Here is an 18,425-nt window from a genome sequence, read left to right on the forward strand (position 1 = left end):
GCAGGTACGCGGTTTCCCGGTTTGGGGTATAGACGTCCCCTTTACCTGCCTCCACTCGTTCGGCTCCCTTCTCGGCGCCGTCTCCGGCCTTCAATCCTCCCGCGCCATCCTCAGAGGCGGTCTGTTTCCTCGTCTCGGGTGGCGTGCTCCGCTGACAGGTCTCGGTCTGCTGGGCCATCTCACGGCTCCACTCCGCCAACGTCTCTCGCTGCACCCGGGCCATCCTCCTTGCGAGGCCCTCCAAAGCGGTCTGTGCACACTCCCGGTCTCGGGGGAGCTGTGCTAGGACCTCCACTAGTCCTAGTGGGGTCGTTGTTTCCAGCAGGCTCCTGACCAACGGGTCGGTGCTGCTCTGCTCTCCTACAGTCGTCTCCAGCAGGCTCCTGGCCAGCGGGCCGCTGCTGCTCTGCTCTCCCTCCTCGGTTTCTAGCAGGCTCCTGGCCAACGGGCCGGTGCTGCTCTGCTTTCTCGCCATCTCCGGGTAAGCTCCTCCGATACTCTTCTCCAGGCTTCTTGCCTCCGGGTGCGCTCGCTCTAGACTGCTCCAAGCGGCACCCATCTTTGTTCTCTCCTTTCGTCTCCTCCCCCTTCGAGGGCGGTCCCGGGGCCACTTAGTGATTGTCAGCTCCAGGGGCAGTTCTTTCACGCTGACAGACACCTCTAGCATCACAGTCTCTGTTGGTGGGGGCGGTTTCCACTTTTGGCGCCATTTTCGGTCCTGGCCCACGATGGGAGGTGGCCTCTCACCACCCTCTGGCACGCCCATAATGTCGTCCGCTCTTCCAAGGCGGGAAACCTTTGGAAATGGCGGGAATCGCTTCCCAGTGGCGGGAAACTCTGCAGATGGCGGGAAAACGCTGTTAATGGCGGACAACCGGCTGGAATCGACTGGTGATGGGGTCCGATGGCGGGGACCCTCCGGAACCGGCAGGAGACTTCTTTTTGAGGTAAACTCGTTCTTTTCTTCAGGCACGCAGTACCCGGTTGTTGTGGGCACGTAATCCTGCCGACTACGCCAAAGTTGACGCGCCCCCTGGGCCATATTCTTTAGGGGGAATATCCGGAGCCGGATCAGATGGGAGTTGTAGTCTTCCGAGTGGCTGTGACCCGGTCCGTGCCCAGGGTGTCAAACTCAGTTGTATGTGGCAGTCCTACAGATGTTATTAAGTTCTTTATTGTCGACTACGCCACCCGTTGTATTGCGGTCACTATGGCCGCCGCTGCAGCAGGGTCCGCTGAGGCTGATGGTGTAGGTGCAGCTTGTGATGGTATAACCCCCAACGGGTGGGGTATAGCCTCAGGGGGTCAGGTGCAGAGGATGGGGGTTGTGGTGGTGCAGCGTAGATGTAAAATGAAGACAGAGTCGGGTTGTGCAGTTTAGGGTATTTACTCACTGCTGATGTTCCGGTCACTCCAGCTTCAAGTGACCACCCGAGCCGTGCTGCGTCCACCAGGTCCTGGATCCAGCCAACCCCCAAACAAGTCCGGAGCGTGACCCTGAGCTCTCCTTCTGTCCTTTCCTCTGGCCGTCCCCACTAGTGATCCACCTAGGTCCAGCTCCCTCGGGCCTTCTGTTGGGAGACCCTTGGCCTTGGGTTCCCTGACCCTCCACGTGGTATGCCTTCGGGGTGGATGTGGTGGGTGGCCGTGGCAGACACTGCCCACGGCCTCCGGTCTCTGGCTAGGGTGTGCTTTTGCCCCCACCAGCTTGGGTTCCGGTACCCTGATGCCAACTCTTCACCCGCTGATGGACTTTGGGTTCTCAGAGTTCCTTTTCTGTTTCCCCCTCTGGGTCTTTCTTGCTTTCTCCTCTCTCTCTCTCTGGGGCTGCTCTGCTCCTCTTCCTCTGCTCTGCTCTGACAAAAGGATGACAGACTGACCCTGTTCTTTGATGGTGCCCACCTTATATACACCCTCTATGTGTGAGCTCAGGTGACCAGCACCCAATGAGCTCCTATCTTTACCCAGGCTGCTCCCCCTATCTGCCCCTACACTACTTGGGATGTTCCACCCCCCTCCCACTCCAGCCAGGAACAGACTCGGTCGTACCTGCACATTTCTAAGTGGGAGTACCGTCGGTCTGCTCCTCGGAAATGGGATGTGTGTAGTGCATGCAGCCTACCGAGCTCAGGTCCACACTCCATCCTTACCCGGGAGTGGAATATCACACCTCTGGGTTGAGGTGCAATACCCCTGTAGCAGCCGAATCCTCAGGGTGCTACAACAGCAGCTCAGATTAGAGACCAGGTCAATGCCACACAGAGTTCTAGCAGCAGACACATCTCTACAACAACTGTTAAGAAGAGACTTTGTGCAGCAGGCTTTCATGGTAAAATAGCTGCTAGGAAACCACTGCTAAGGACAGGAAACAAGCAGAACAGACTTGTTTGGGCTAAAGAACACAAGGAATGGACATTACACCAGTGGAAATCTGTGCTTTGGTCTGATGAGTCCAAATTTGAGATCTTTGGTTCCAACCACCGTGTCTTTGTGCGACTCAGAAAAGGTGAACGGATGGACTCTACATGCCTGGTTCTCACCGTGAATCATGGAGGAGGAGGTGTGATGGTGTGGGGGTGCTTTGCTGGTGACACTGTTGGAGATTTATTCAGAATTGAAGGCATACTGAACCAGCATGGCTACCACAGCATCTTGCAGCGGCATGCTATTCCATCCGGTTTGCGTTTAGTTGGACCATCATTTATTTTTCAACAGGACAATGACCCCAAACACATCTCCAGGCTGTGTAAGGGCTATTTGACCAAGAAGGGGAGTGATGGGGTGCTATGCCAGATGACCTGGCCTCCACAGTCACTAGACCTGAACCCAATCGAGATGGTTTGGGGTGAGCTGGACCGCAGAGTGAAGGCAAAAGGGCCAACAAGTGCTAAGCATCTCTGGGAACTCCTTCAAGATTGTTGGAAGACCATTTCCTGTGACTACCTCTTGAAACGCATCAAGAGAATGCCAAGAGTGTGCAAAGCATTCATCAAAGCAAAAGGTGGCTACTTTGAAGAACCTAGAATATAAGACATATTTTCAGTTGTTTCACACGTTTTTGTTAAGTATATAATTCCATATGTGTTAATTCATAGTTTTGATGCCTTCAGTGTGAATGTACTAATTTCAAAGTCATGAAAATACAGAAAAATCTTTAAATGAGAAGGTGTGTCCAAACTTTTGGTCTGTACTGTATATATATATATATATATATATATATATATATATATATATATATATATATATATACATATGTTTCTATATATATATATATATATATATATATATATATATATATATATATATATATATATATACACACAGTATATATGATCTGTAGCTTTGAAGTCAGAAAAAGAGAGTTGCCCAGACACTTCTTGTACAGGGGTCCTAAGCCGTCAATATCTGACCCTGTACTGGTATTTGCTGCAAATAGATTTGTGGGTGATATGTTTCCAGTATTTAATAATTGGTGCTTATAGCAGTACATAATTTTTTGCACTTGGCACTCTGCCTATATTACTATAAATGTCTTTACCATGATAAATGCTTGATTCATGCATATACAGCACTTGGTGAAACTGGGACTTCATTTACTTTTAATCTATTTTTTTTGCCCTGTATGTACACCTATGTATGTATGTATGCCTTCTGTTGCGTTGCTGCCATTTTTTCTGTGCGTAACATTTTATTTTATGTTCCGCTCTATATTTCATTTTTAAACTATGATAGATTTTTTCATTTTTCTTTGTAGGATTTATTCTTGCTCTATTTGCCATGTCTATACTCCATGTGTTATTCTGATCCCTTATATTTTTTACAAAGTTGAATTATTCGTAGTTATTTTGGTTTGGTATCATGTACTCTATTGACTTATGAATTATTTAAATACAGTTGTCTATTGAAATCATTTTAGTTAGTGTTTATATCACCCAGTGCTTCTCAATACACTGTACGCACTGCTACACTGCTCAATACTGCTGTATAATATCCTTCAGGCTTCTGCTGTTGCTTTTGTCTGCATGCTACACAGAGGTAGAAGAGCAGGAATCCCTCACAAAATCCCTAACAAAATAGCATCTTCTACCCAACAGCATAGAGAGAATTAAAAATTAGAGATAAAGCCTACCCTTGGGAAAAACGCAGGATAAAATTCATATAACGGTCATAATTAGTGTTATTTTTCATGTACACACATAACAGCTTATTCTGAAAAGTCATCTGAAATTACAGGTATGCTTTAAAATAACCAAAAAGAGTCAGCAAAAATGGCATAAAAATGCCAAGAATGTAGTATGTGAACACAGCATAAGGCCCCATTTAAACATCAATCTTATTTTTTGTAGTATTTTTTAAGCGGAATGAGACTGCACTTCGAAGAATTTATTTATAGCGTTCTTTAAATGGGCTTTAGTGGGGTTTATATGTAATATTGTATCGGTCTTTTTTGCCAGATATTCTAGTGAGAGAAAAAGAGACTACAAATGCCATATCTTAGGTATTCTGTATTTTATTAAAATAAGCCACTGAAGCCAAATATGCCCTCACTCACTGATCACGGGGTTTTCTAAAAAATATTATTTTTCTGCAAGCCCATTAAATTCTAGTGTTCAGTTGGGATCCTTGTGTAGTGACTCCCTCCAATTATCATGTAAAGCATGTTGGTCCAAAATGCCATCACTTACTGTGTTGGGAAAATATACTAAAGAGGTCCTCTGACTTTTCAGTGGCCCCTTTATTCTGCTGATCACCAGGTGTATTGGGGATCAGAATCCTACCAGAAACTAGAAGCATATATTATATTCAGTATAGGAAAATTAACCTTTGGTTAAATTGGTATTGAGGGTATTGTTAAGAGCTCTTTACACTGAGTGTTTTGCTGTATTTTCAATGCTTTTTTTTTTTACATTATTTTTGTTCTTTATGTCGTAGCTCTTCATGATAGTCAGATATTCAGTTCTAGGTACAATTACTCCATATCATGTACTGCTGAAAATCCAACATAAGAATGACACTGCTTGTTAGTTCATGCAAAACAAATGACATCAATAGAGAAGAGGCAGGTTGTTAGGACAACCTGGTGCCTCAAGAGCCGGTAATGCACATCCCGAGTTATCTCAGCAAGCCTCCACGAGAAGACAAGCTTCACCTGACTCAGCTTTGGTATTCATTTATGAGAGATTTTCATTGCAGCCACATTCGTAAGGTATTTCATGTCTGATAACCACATTATTTCTTTCTTAGCTGAAGGTAGTTGCTTTTTTGTTCTTTTGATCTGGTGTTCTGTGCTGTGATCCCAGTCTTTGGAGAGTAGGGACTGTGCGTGTCCCTTCATGTACAGAGATTTTCTATCGATAGAAAAACCTATTCAGCATTTTTGGAGTTGTGTAATGATTGTGTTGACAACATTAGTAGCGTAGGCTTTAGTATGGCTCAGTGTTTTCAAAGTCTCATCCCTTGAATCGGTGGCATAGAAGTAAACCATGTAGAGTTCCTATTCCTAATGGCTCTGTAGACCCCACTATCAAATGCAAGGCTCCAGAACTGTATGAAGGTGTGTGAGGTGCAATCCTAATCTCAGAGTGCAAGTTGTTAACAAAGACAATAACGAGACCAAAGAAAGTGTCGCCTGAAGTGAAACAACCATCACTTTAGCTTATCCCTTGTCTTATGTTCTGTTTTTTTTTTCTGGTTGGCCAATAAAGGTATCACTGCGAGAATACTTTTGTCATTTTTGGGCATAAAAGTATTTACATGAATAGGTTGCTGAAATGTCTATACTTGTGTGGAGTAGTGCTGATTTGGCTCATTTCTTTCTATATTATGACGGTTTCCTAATTTCAGAGTAGTAGTATTTATGCAAAACTGTTATGTTAAAGGGGTTTTCTTGGAATAATTAATTTAGGTCTATAGGCTTGCTCTGGTTGAAGAAAAAACTCTGTAGTTACTCACCCTCCTCTGTTCCAGCGTCAGTGCTCCACTGCTGCTTAGCTGCTTTTTTGACATGCTGCAGTGGTGATATCAGGATTATAACACATGTGAACACTGCAGATGATCACTGGGCTCAATGGGTCCTCCTCCAGTGTTTGTATGGATGTCTTCTGGGTACTCCCTTTTCCTCCCAGACTCCAGACATAGGGAATTCACATTTTAAGCCCCAAGGGAGACAATGAGTCATGATAGTCTGTAAAGCGCTGTGAAATGTTGGCACTTTATGGGTATGTGCTCACGATCAGGAACCGTTGCAGCCCCGACGCTGCAGAATAGCTGGACCACTTCCGCCCTTTTAATGCAAATGAGCGACCGCGATTTTTATTTTTTTTTCACATGCAGACTTTCCTCACTGATGCAAGTCTATGGGGAAAGTCCACATGCAGACCCGCTAGAGAAATTGACATGCTGCCGTCCTGAAAGATGCACCACATGTCAGTTTCCACGGGTGATCCACAGCCTAAGATGCACGCATAGTGGACATGGGGTTCCTAGAAATCCCATCCACTATGCTGTAACATCTGGATGTTGCGGGTTAGACGCTGCATGAACAAACAGCATCAAACCCACAGCGGCTCCTGATCATGGGCACATATCCTTTAAGCAAGCATAATTGAAATGGTGTGATTTTGTCTTAGTTACATAAAAGTGAAAACATTAGCTATTTTTTAAAGGGGTTGCCCACTACTCTGACAACCCCATCTGAATCACTATTTTTGTCCCAAGTAAAATAATAACTGGTATCAATGTATTTTGCATATTTCCATGTTGCCATATTTTGTCCCTTTTTTTTTTACATATTTCTCTTGTAAGCACTTTTTTATATTAAAGCCTACAGCTTTAATAAGTTTGGACCTTGTATGCTCCAAAGAATCCATAGACTTTCTAAGGTCTAATGGGTAACGTTTCTCCTTGTGGAGAGTGACATACCGGCTCTGGGAGCCAGTATGTCACTCTCCACAAGGAGAAACGTTACCCATTCGACCTCAGTCCAGAGCCTCTCATCTAGCCAAATCAGTTCTCATCCTTTGCACTGACGAGGACCAACAGTCCGAAACACCATGTCTGCAAACTCAGATTCTGATTTGGCTTTTATCTTAAGTCATATTGCACGACTCATTAAAGGGTTGATTGTGACTTGTAGGATTGGTGCTTCAAGTCCTCTTTTTCTCTAAAGAGGCAATTTGCAGATAGACTTTGAGAGTTTTTGGTCTTTTGACTGATGGTCTGCAGTCTGTATTTTAGAGACGCATCCATTTGTTTGGTGAGTTGTGTCAGCGTGCTGTGTATCTGGGGTGTGAGTGCAAGATTGAATGAGTGGAGATATATAAACCCTTTACAGTTACAGAATATTGATGAGCTGCAGCCAAAGAGAGTCCACTCATGAGTCATTGGCTGCAGCCTGCTTGTGACACAAGTCACATCACTTTCCAGGAACAGCAGTGCCGACATCGCTGGAACGGTGCTACTGCAGGAGGTGAGTATACTTTGCTTTTATTTAATTAGGGCACTGTAATGATTAAGTTGGGATTTTCTAGTGGTGGACACCCCCTTCAAGCCAAAGGTATATCAATGTTGATTTCGTGTAATGCTCCTTGGGAGTTTTTAGCTCATTCAGATGAAACAAGTTGTTGTATTTTTTGTAAAGAGTAAAATAGCTGATTCAATCTGCACATGTGGTATAGCACATCTCCCAAACTTTGGTTAAACTTCATTCCTTAAGCAATTCCTCATTCCTCTTGAGAACTTCCTGGAAGGTGTCATTGTTTTCATAGGGGACCTTAAAGGGCTTGTCCTGTTAAAATAAGTTACCACTAGTGATGAGCGAGCATGCTCGCTACTGCTAGGTTCTCGCCCAAGCATCTCACTGCTCGAGATGCTCGGCGCTCGCCAAAGCATCCGGGGTTGCTCGGAGGGAGCTTGGGTCCCCTCCCTGCATGTTTGGCGCTCTTTACAGAGCCAATGAACATGCAGGGATTGTCTGTCACTCACTTTAATGCCGCAGCCATGTTGGTTTTGGCATTACAGTGATTGGCTGCCCGCACAGCATCAGGTCTATATCAGACCTGGCGCGCCATGCTCGTCACAGTCACTCCGGAATCAGACAGTGTAGGTAGAGGTGCTGCTGAGCTAGGGAGAGATTTGCTTGTTTCTAGTTAGTCTAGATATACCAAACTATATTAGAGACACATATCCATCTCAGCAAACAGTCCTTCTGAGGACTAATCTATCTGTAGAGATATCATCAGGCAGTGTATATAGCAGACTGCAGTGCATATAGCACAAGAGGCTTAATTCCAGTTTTGTCTGCTGCTGCTGTTAGATATTTCTAGAAATAGGCCCAGGTCTCAGGGGCCAGGAATAATTTTTTTTGGATCTTAATCCTCATTATTTGCTTAAAAAGCAATCCAGAGAACACCGTTTGCTTGTTGGCACTGCAGAATACAGCCAGGTCCTTTCCATATTACAGCGCTAGAAATCCAGCTATTTAAAACTGTGTTTTCTCCGTCACACGGATCACATATACGTTTTCAGAAAATACTGCCATTTCTGGCCTCCATTAAAAATTTGTTTCAGTGTGTCAGTGAAGCTATTGCCACCGGTTTGCTGTTCAAAATAGTTACCTACAAGCCAGCTATTTAAAACTGTGTTTTCTCCATCACACGGATCACATATACGTTTTCAGAAAATACTGCCATTACTGGCCTCCTGTGACGCGAGTCACTACAGAAATAACAGTCCCAGAAGAGGAGAGAAGAGACTAATATTACTGAAAGAAATATTACTTAAGTACTACTTACTGGATAAATAGAGGGAGGTCAAATGATCCAAAGTCAAGTCCAGGAAAATGGCGCAGTTCAACAAGGAGAAGTCAGAGACGTAATCCACTACATAAGCCGGGGTCAGGAAAGCCAGAAAGACAAGGCAGTACAGAGGGAGCAGACAAAAGAATAGTCAGATAACAGGCAAATAGTCAAAATCCAGGTAAAGGAAAATAGTCAGGCTGGGTCAGGCACAGAGCACAGAGAGATCAGTCCTACACAGGCAACAGCAAGTGTACAATTGACACTAGGTGAAGGAGCTAGCATGCTTAAGTAGAAGACTAATCAAGGGAAGTGAACACAGATGATTTCAGAACTGACCCAGCAAAATCAAAACAGACTGACAGCCTCCACACAATAGTAACATAGCAGACAATGAAAGTGTGGAGACCATGACACCTCCATTAAAAATTTGTTTCAGTGTGTCAATGAAGCTATTGACACCAGTTTGCTGTTCAAAATAGTTACCTACAGGCCAGGTATCTAAAACTGTGTTTTCTCCGTCACACGGATCACATATACGTTTTCAGAAAATACTGCCTTTTCTGGCCTCCATTAAACATTTGTTTCAGTGTGTCAGTGAAGCTATTGACACCAGTTTGCTGTTCAAAATAGTTACCTACAGGCCAGCTATTTAAAACTGTGGTTTGTCCGTCACACAGATCACATATACGTTCACTCCAAATTCAGCCATTTGTAGTGAGCGTGGAAGATATTGTCCTCCATTTAAAATGGGCAAGGCAAGTGGCAAGGGATAGGGAACTGGACGTGATGGTGATGGTGCATTCAGAGGTCGAGGCCGTGGGCAAACTGAAATTGTGCCACAACAAAAATTTTCTCGCCCGACATTCCTGTCCCAATTCCTAGGGGACCGCAGCACACCACTATTGAACCCAGAGCAGTGTGAAAAGGTTATTGGTTGTATAGCAGATAATGCTTCCAGTCACTAAGCCACCACCACTGCCACCCTGTCTTCCACACGGTCAAGTCTCAGTAGCCGTGAGTCTGGACCGCATATTCCTCACCCTGAACCTCCTTCCTCCCACCATGCCGAGTGCCCAGAGACAACTGATCCCACACTTGGACACTCCGAAGAGCTGTTCACTTTTCCATTTATAGATTCGGGCCTCTCGCCCGGTCCACTTGAAGCGGGGCAGGAGGAGATCGCATTTAGCGATGCCCAAATACTTGAGCAACCACTGTCACACGAAGGCAACGGTGGGAAAGTGTCACAAGAGGTGGACGATGATGAGACACAATTGCCAGAAAGTCAGGAGGAGGACAAGGGTGCGGAAGTGGAAGACGAGGTGGTGGATGATATAGTAACTGACCCAACCTGGCAGGAGGACATGCAGAGCGAGGACAGCAGCACACAGGGGGAGGGGGGCAGAGCACCCCAACAGGCAGGAAGAAGCAGTGTGGTGTCCGCTGACAGAAGGCAGGCAACTGTTCCCTGTAACACCAACACGAAGGAAGTTGCAGGTACAACTGTTAGGTCTTCCCGAGTCTGGTAGTTTTTAAAGACTCTGCCGATAACCCCAAAAAGGCCATTTACACCACCTGCCAGGCCCGCATCAGCAGGGGTGGAAAAATGACCAGCCTGACCACCAGCAGCATGATCAGACACATGGCATCAAAGCACCCGACTTTGTGGGCCGAACCCCAGGGTCCAGGAACAGTGTCTGCGGGTGGCACCCCTGCTTCTTCCGCTGTTGTGCATGCAAGCCAATCCCCTGTTCATGGTGCATGCGAAGATGCCTCCTGCCCTGCACCTGTCATTGCACACTCTCAACTAGCAACATCAGGAATCACGTCCACGTCCTTGTCCCAGCGTAGCGTTCAGTTGTCCATAACCCAGTCCTTGGAATGCAAGCGCAAATACGCAGCTAATGCCCCACAGGCCACACTACTAAATTCCCACATTTGGCGACTGCTTGCACTCGAAATGTTGCCTTTTATGCTCGTGGAGACGGAAGCATTCCGCAACCTGATGGCGGCGGCCGTCCCTTGGTACTCGGTCCCCAGCCGCCACTATTTCTACCGGTATGCCGTCCCCGCATTACACAAGCACGTGTCCCAAAACATTAGCCGTGCCCTCAACAACGCAGTTACTGGGAAAGTCCACCTAACCATGGACACGTGGACAAGTGCTTGTGGGCAGGGACGGTATATCTCGCTGAAGGCACACTGGGTTAACATAGTGGAAGCCGGGACCCAGTGGGACCTTGGGACAGAACACGTCCTCACGACGCCAAGAATTGCGGGCCCTAGGACAATCAGGGTTGCCCCCACAGTCTACAGCTCCTGCACTTTATACTCCTCAGCCTCCTCCTTCTCTTCAGTCTGAAGCTAATATGCTTATGTGACAAACCGCACCATGCTGAAGAGTTGTGGACAGCTCTGAAAGAGCAGGCATATCTGTGGCTCACACCGCTGAACCTACAGCCAGGCATGGTCGGTGTGTGACAATGGCCGGAACCTGGTGGCGGCTCTGAGGCGAGACGAGCTCACACACTTATCATGCCTGGCCCATGTGCTTAACTTCGTGGTTCAGCGGTTTCTCAAATCCTACCCGGTGCTGTCGGATCTGCTTGTTAAAGTACGGTACCTGTGTGCCCATTTTAGAAAGTCACCTACAGCTTCCGCTGTCCTTGCCGTGTTTCAGCAACGTTTGCAGCTTCCGGCTCACAGACTGGTGTGTGATGTCCCTATGCGTTGGAACTCTACACTGCAGATGTTGGGAAGGATTTGTGAGCAGAATACGGCAGTTGTTGAGTACCAGCATCAACAAGGCCGTCGGTATTCAGTTCAGACTCCACCCATAAGACCTCAGGAGTGGACATGGATGTCAGACATATGTACCATCCTCCAAAACTTTGAGGACTCCACCAAGATGGTGGGCGGTGATGACACCATAATTAGCGTCACCATCCCACTTCTCGGTCTACTGAAACGCTCTCTGCTCACAATCAAAGAGAATGCATTGCAGGCGGAGCACGATGAGATGGAGCAAGGAAAAATACAGGGTGATTACACACAGCCCAGACTCATCTCATCCCAAAGTGGATTGGGTGACAATGAGGAAGAGGAGGAAGAACATGAGCTAGTTTCATGAGCTATAGACGGTACTACCTGCACAACTGTCATACCGTCTGTTCAGCGTGAATGGCCTGAGGACAGAGAGGAGGAGGAGAAGGAGGAGGAGAAGGAGGAGGAGGAGAGCATGGTCAGTCTTCCTATGGTGAGGACACGGAAGTCTAGCCTGTTGGCAGTCAGGCACGCATGGCTGAGTTTATGTTACGCTGCCTTTCCCATGACCCTCATGTTTTCAAAATTTTGGGTGACAGTCATTACTGGTTGGTGACACTTCTAGACCCACACTACAAGGAGAACTTTCCATCTCTTATTCCTGAGGCGGACAGGTCTACAAAAATGGGGCAGTACCAGAAGGCCCTTGTTGCGGAACTATTAAAAAAATTCCCATCTGAAAACGCTGTCGGCAGAAGTCACAGTTCATTGGACAACCAAGGACTACAGGCGAGAGAGACACAACTCCAATCCAGCAGAGGCAGGGGAACACTGTCAAAGTTCTGGGAGAATTTTCTCAGCCCCTCCCATCGCACAGGTCCTGAGGAGTGGGGTACTCTCACATGGAGTGCAAAGTTTGGGAAGATGCTGAGGGCGTACCTTACCGACCGTACCAACATCCGCCATGATTCCTCTGTGCCTTATAATTATTGGGTATCCAAGCTGGATACGTGGATTGAACTGGCTCTCTACGCCTCGGAGGTCCTGGCGTGCCCTGCCTCTAGCGTTTTATCAGAGCGGGTTTTTAGTGCCGCTGGTGGAATTATAACTGGTAAGCGCATCCACCTGTCAACTGAAAATTCTGACAGGCTGACCCTTATAAAATTGAGCAAGCGCTGGATTGGGCCAGACTTCTCAACAGCACCGAATGATAGCAGCATAACCTAAACTCAAATCCAGTGTCTTTTTTGGGAGGTGTCTTCCCATGCACCTTTTCACACCCACACATGGGTATACGCTTCCTGATTTTGTCTATTTGCTCTTGTCCTCCTCCTTCTCCTCATCCTCATTTTCCACCACCATATCAACAGGGTGACCGTGGTCCGTGATGCAACACCCACATAATTTTTTTAAAGGGTGTTTATGATGCCCGTAAAAACATTTTTTTATACAGTATGTTCATGTATACCCCCCAGGGGTAAATGTTTGTCAGGCCATACACTTAGTGCATGGGCATTACAAGTATAGCAGACGCGCACCTTTCTAATGGGAACATTTTTTATGCCCTCTTCCACGTCTTCCAAGGGGCATTGGAATGCCTCAAAATTTTTGGCAGCCCTTGCATTCACTGCATAAGCCAACACTATGGGAGACCCACTTCCTAATAATAGGAATATTTTATCATGAGGCCCTCTACGTCTCTTCCAAGGGGCATTGGAATGCCTCACAATTTTTGGCAGCCCTTGCATTCACTGCATAGGCTGACACTATGGGAGACCCATTTCCTAATAATGGGAATATTGTTTTCAAGAGGTCCTCTGACCTCCACGTGTCTTCAAAGGGGCATTGGAGTGCCTCCAAATTTTTGGCAACCCTTGCATTCACTGCATAGGCAAACACAATGGGAGACCCACTTTCTAATAATGGCAACATTTTTTTTCAGGAGGCCCTCCTCTACGTCTCTTCCACGGGGCATTGGAGTAGGTCCAAATTTTTGGCAGCCTTTGCATTCACTGCATAGGCAAACAGTATGGGAGACCCCCTTCCTAATAATGGGAACATTGTTTTCAGGAGGCCCTCCTCAAAGTCACTTCAAAGGGGTATTGAGGTGCGTCCAAATTTTCAAAGGGGTATTGGGGTGCGTCCAAATTTTGGGCAGCCCTGCCACTCACTGTATACGCAATAACAGTATAGGAGACCCACTTTTTAGTAATGGGAACAACAAAGCATAGCCGGCTGATGACTCTCTAAGAATAGTGAGGGCCGACTGCTGGCCCTTTAAGAATAGTAAAGGCCGCCTGATGGCCCTATAAAAATAGGCTTTGTGACTTTCAGAGTCCCTCCTTCATAAATGAAACAGGATGTGTCTGATGATGTGTCACACACCACATGGCCAAATAAGGTTGTAAAATCTTAAAAAAATTTCCTGGTGAATGCATTTGTCATGGTTGAAAGCAATGCAAAAGTGCAAAAATGCATCAAAAACGGTATGTGTGAACATAGCCCATGGTGTGGAGGAATATTTTTTTTTTGGTTATTTATTTTGCCTTATATACAAGTCATTACCCTGGAAAGGATGTTCCTTAACATATTTCCCAGGAAAATCCATTTTGGTTTTGTTTTAGTATGTTTTATTGTGAGTCCGTAAAAGTGGCGTATTACCTTTGACAACATTGTTGACAGCAGTGACCTTGGAGTCAGAAATGCTTCCAGGGGTCTCCCCCATGCTGTTCCCATGCCATTTGAGCTCTGTTCCCATCCATTTGGGCAATTTTTAGGCCCTCTGCAGACCGCCGGGGGGAGCCACCTGAAAAATGCTCGAGTTTCCCATAGACTTACATTGGGCTCGTTGCTCGGGTCGAGCACCCGAGTATTCCAATGTGCTCGACCCGAGCAACGAGCACCCGAACAATTTAGAGCATCACTAGTTACCACCTCTTCACAGAAGCTGTGGCTTTCTTATAGAGAACACAGGAACACATTTCTGGAGATAGCTATTGGTTCAATAATCATTTGGCCTACAGCTATTTAATGTAAATGGGGGTCTTTGAAAAAAAAAAATCACATGTACTCCCTGGCCATTATGAAGTCCCTATCCTTCTCCCAAGCCTCAGGCTAAGTGTTCGCTCACATTTGCACATAAATCCGGCTAGTGTAATGCAAGAAAAAAATCACATTGCACTTGCACCAAAGTTATTCAATGAGGCACTGTTCATCTGTTAGTTTTTCCTATGCTGGAGTTGGGCTGAGGAAAAAAATCGCAGCATGCTGCATATGCCTGTGTAGAATGGCCGAGACTAACCAATGCAAGTCAATGCGTGAAAAAAATCGCATGGCACACCGACCATGCGTGTGCCATGCGATTTTTACGCACACATCTCAAAGTTATAATTTTCTGTACTTGTATTTAGCTAATAAATAACTGAAAAAAATGACGTGGGGTCCCCCTTATTTTTAACAACCAGCTAAGAGAAAGCAGACAGCTGTGAACTGGTCTTATTAGTCTGGGATGGGGCCAATAACCATTGAGCTTCCCAGCCTATTAATATCAGCTCACATCTCTCTGCTTAGACTTTATTTTTTACTAAAAAGTGGGGAACCCCCAAAAAATGACGTGGGGGTCCCACCTATTTTTAATAACTAGCAAAGGCTAAACAGACAGCTGCGGGCTGATACTCATAGGCTGGAAAGGTCCATGGATATTGGCCCCTTTCCAGCTTAATAAGAGCAGCACTCAGCCGGCCCAGAAAAAGGCACATCCATTAGATGTGAACAATCAGGGGAAAAGTATAATAGAAACACGTCACCACTTCTGCATTTTTTACCCACTCCTGGTTTTGACAAATACTGACTAAATACTGAACGTATGAATGTGGCCTTATAGAACACATACATGAAAAACAGATGTCTGAATGAGGCCTGATATTCAGTAACCATGCTGTGCTGACAGCTTATAGGTCATACCCATTCTATTGGTCTGTCCAACAATATCTAAGTATACCCCTTAAGGGCAAAATACCTATTTTTCCCCACCAACATTACATGGCTGTGTTGATTGATGCCAAGATGAAAAAAATACATGAGGTAAATTATATTTTGACAAAAATATACAAACTTACAACCTGCGTTAAGTTCAACTTTAAAATTTCACAGCCTAATAGCCTAAACACCAGTGTATTCCTGGTGTTTCCATGTGGCCCATCTGTCTACCATGCTGTAAACTATAGGGCAGGCTATGTTACAGCTCACTGCTGTTTCTTATTGATAATATTCTCTGCAGCGCTTCTATCTAGAGATTACACATATGTCAGATGTGGCCTGGCCATCTACAGAAGGCACACCACTATCTACTGCGGAATAGAGAGAAGCAGCAAGGAATGTGCTACTCTTGTGAGTGGAAAAAGTCGGTATATTTCACATTCATTGCTATTACAGCAATGCGATTATCATATAGCATTTATCACCTTTATATACTATTTTATGCACAACTGGCTCATAACTATATGAAAGTGGAGAACAACTCTGCAAATTTACTAGGAGAAGCAGAAGAACTTAGTTCATGTATAGATATTAACTTAGATCATTTTGTGAAAATGGGTATTACAGTGTATAAAGGGCCTCATGCACATGGCAGAGCTACATTCTAGGCAGTTAAAAGGTGCACGGCATCCCTGTGACTCTGTATATTGGAGCCATATATGATGAACCATATGGCACCAAATTGAGAAGATATTCACTAGTAGACTAAATGCTCCACAATACAGTCATAGATGGAACAATAGTGCAGATTTACTAATTCTGTCAAATTTTTAGACAGTGTACACATAGACTAGGCAGTCTAAAAATAATCCAAGTGGCTCATGCTGATTGATACATTCGGGACATCTTTAAATTGTCTACACAACCTACTTGCTTACTTGTGCCATATGGTGGCACAACGTGTCATATTTCAAGCTGTGCTACTTTTTCAAATAGGGTATGGCTTCTTGACAAGTGAGACAAAATAATTGTCTAAAATGCTTAATAAACGTAGTGTGCCAGTGCCATGCATCTGTGCCAGTTTTTGGGCGCAGAATTCTGGTACATTGAGCTTAGTAAATCTCTAGTGTTATGTATTTACTGATTGAATTGTCCTGTTTAATAAATTTAGAAGCATACTTAGTAGTGATGAGCGAGCATGCTCGCTACTGCTCGGTGCTCGCCCGAGCATCTCACTGCTCAAGATGCTTGGCGCTCGCCGAGTATTTCCGGGTTGCTCGGGTGGGAACTCGGGTCCCCTCCCTGCATGTTTGGCACTCTTTAGAGAGCCAATGAACATGCAGGGATTGCCTGCCATGCATTGTAATGCCGTAGCCATGTTGGTTGTGGGCATTACAGTGATTGGCTGGCCGCACAGCGTCATCAGGTGTATATCAGACCTGGCGCTGCCATGCTCATCACAGTCACTCCGGATCAGACAGTGTAGGGAGAGCTGCGATCGTGTATTAGGTAGTGTAGGGAGAAAAACCATACATTACACATATCCATCTTAACAAACAGTCCTTCTGAAAACTAATCCATCTGCAGAGATATCAGGCAGGCAGTGTATATAGGCAGGCGGTGTATATAGCAGACTGCAGTGCATATAGCACAAGAGGCTCCATTCCAATTCTGCCTTCTGCTGCTGTTAGATATTTCTATACAAAGTCCCAGGTCTCAGGGGCCAGGAATACTTTTCTTTGGATCTTAATGCTCATTATTTGCTTAAAAAGCAATCCAGAGAACACCGTTTTTTCTGCGCCATTTGCTTGTTGGCACTGCAGAATACAGCCAGGTCCTTTCCATATTAGAGCGCTAGAAATCCAGCTATTTAAAACCGTGTTTTCTTCGTCACACGGATCACATATACGTTGTCAGAAAATACTGCCATTTCTAGCTTCCATTAAAAATTTCCTTTAGTGTGTCATTAAAGCAATTCACCGCAGTTTGCTGTTCAAACTAGTTACCTACAGGCCAGGTATTTAAAACTGTGTTTTCTCCGTCAAACGGATCACATATACGTTGTCAGAAAATACTGCCTTTTCTGGCCTCCATTAAAAATTTCCTTCAGTGTGTCATTGAAGCAATTCACACCAGTTTGCTGTTCAAACTACTTACCTACAGGCCAGGTATTTAAAACTGTGTTTTCTCCGTCAAACGGATCACATATACGTTGTCAGAAAATACTGCCATTTCTGGCCTCCATTAAAAATTTCCTTCAGTGTGTCATTGAAGCAATTCACACCAGTTTGCTGTTCAAACTACTTACCTATAGGCCAGGTATTTAAAACTGTGCTTTCTCCGTCACACGGATCACATATACGTTGTCAGAAAATACTGCCATTTCTGGCCTCCATTAAAAATTTCCTTCAGTGTGTCATTGAAGCAATTCACACCAGTTTGCTGTTCAAACTACTTACCTACAGGCCAGGTATTTAAAACTGTGTTTTCTCTGTCAAACGGATCACATATACGTTGTCAGAAAATATTGCCATTTCTGGCTTCCATTAAAAATTTCCTTTACTGTGTCATTGAAGCAATTCACCGCAGTTTGCAGTTCAAACTACTTACCTACAGGCCAGGTATTGAAAACTCTGTTTTCTCCATCACACAGATCACATATAAGTTCGCTCCAAACTCAGTCATTTGTAGTGAGCGTGGAAGATACTGTCCTCCATTTAAAATTGGCAAGGCACGTGGCAAGGGACGGGGAACTGGACGTGATGGTAATGGTGCATGTAGAGGCCAAGGACAAGGCCGTGGGCAAGACGAAATTGTGCCACAACAAACACTCACATCTTCTCGCCTGACCTTCCTGTCCTAATTTCTAGGGGACTGCAGCACACC

General features: G+C 45.3%; 1 protein-coding gene across 5 annotated transcripts in view; it reads left to right on the forward strand.

Annotated features, from left to right (window-relative positions):
- ABCG2 (ATP binding cassette subfamily G member 2 (JR blood group)) overlaps positions 1 to 18,425 on the forward strand; it is a 202,959-nt gene that overhangs the window by 16,583 nt on the left and 167,951 nt on the right. The window contains exon 1 of one of the 5 annotated variants that reach the window (XM_073637518.1): positions 5,061 to 5,206. The exons of the other annotated variants lie outside the window; for them this stretch is intronic. Within the exon in view, the coding sequence (XP_073493619.1) occupies positions 5,099 to 5,206 (108 nt within the window). The 5' untranslated portion in view covers positions 5,061 to 5,098. Of the gene's footprint in view, positions 1 to 5,060; positions 5,207 to 18,425 lie in introns of those variants that run through there. 5 annotated transcript variants of the gene reach the window in all.

This window comes from Phyllobates terribilis, unplaced genomic scaffold (genome assembly GCF_046119375.1).
Source record: "Phyllobates terribilis strain yellow unplaced genomic scaffold, ASM4611937v1 Scaffold_1__5_contigs__length_1240528914, whole genome shotgun sequence".
Classification (NCBI taxonomy): domain Eukaryota; kingdom Metazoa; phylum Chordata; class Amphibia; order Anura; family Dendrobatidae; genus Phyllobates; species Phyllobates terribilis.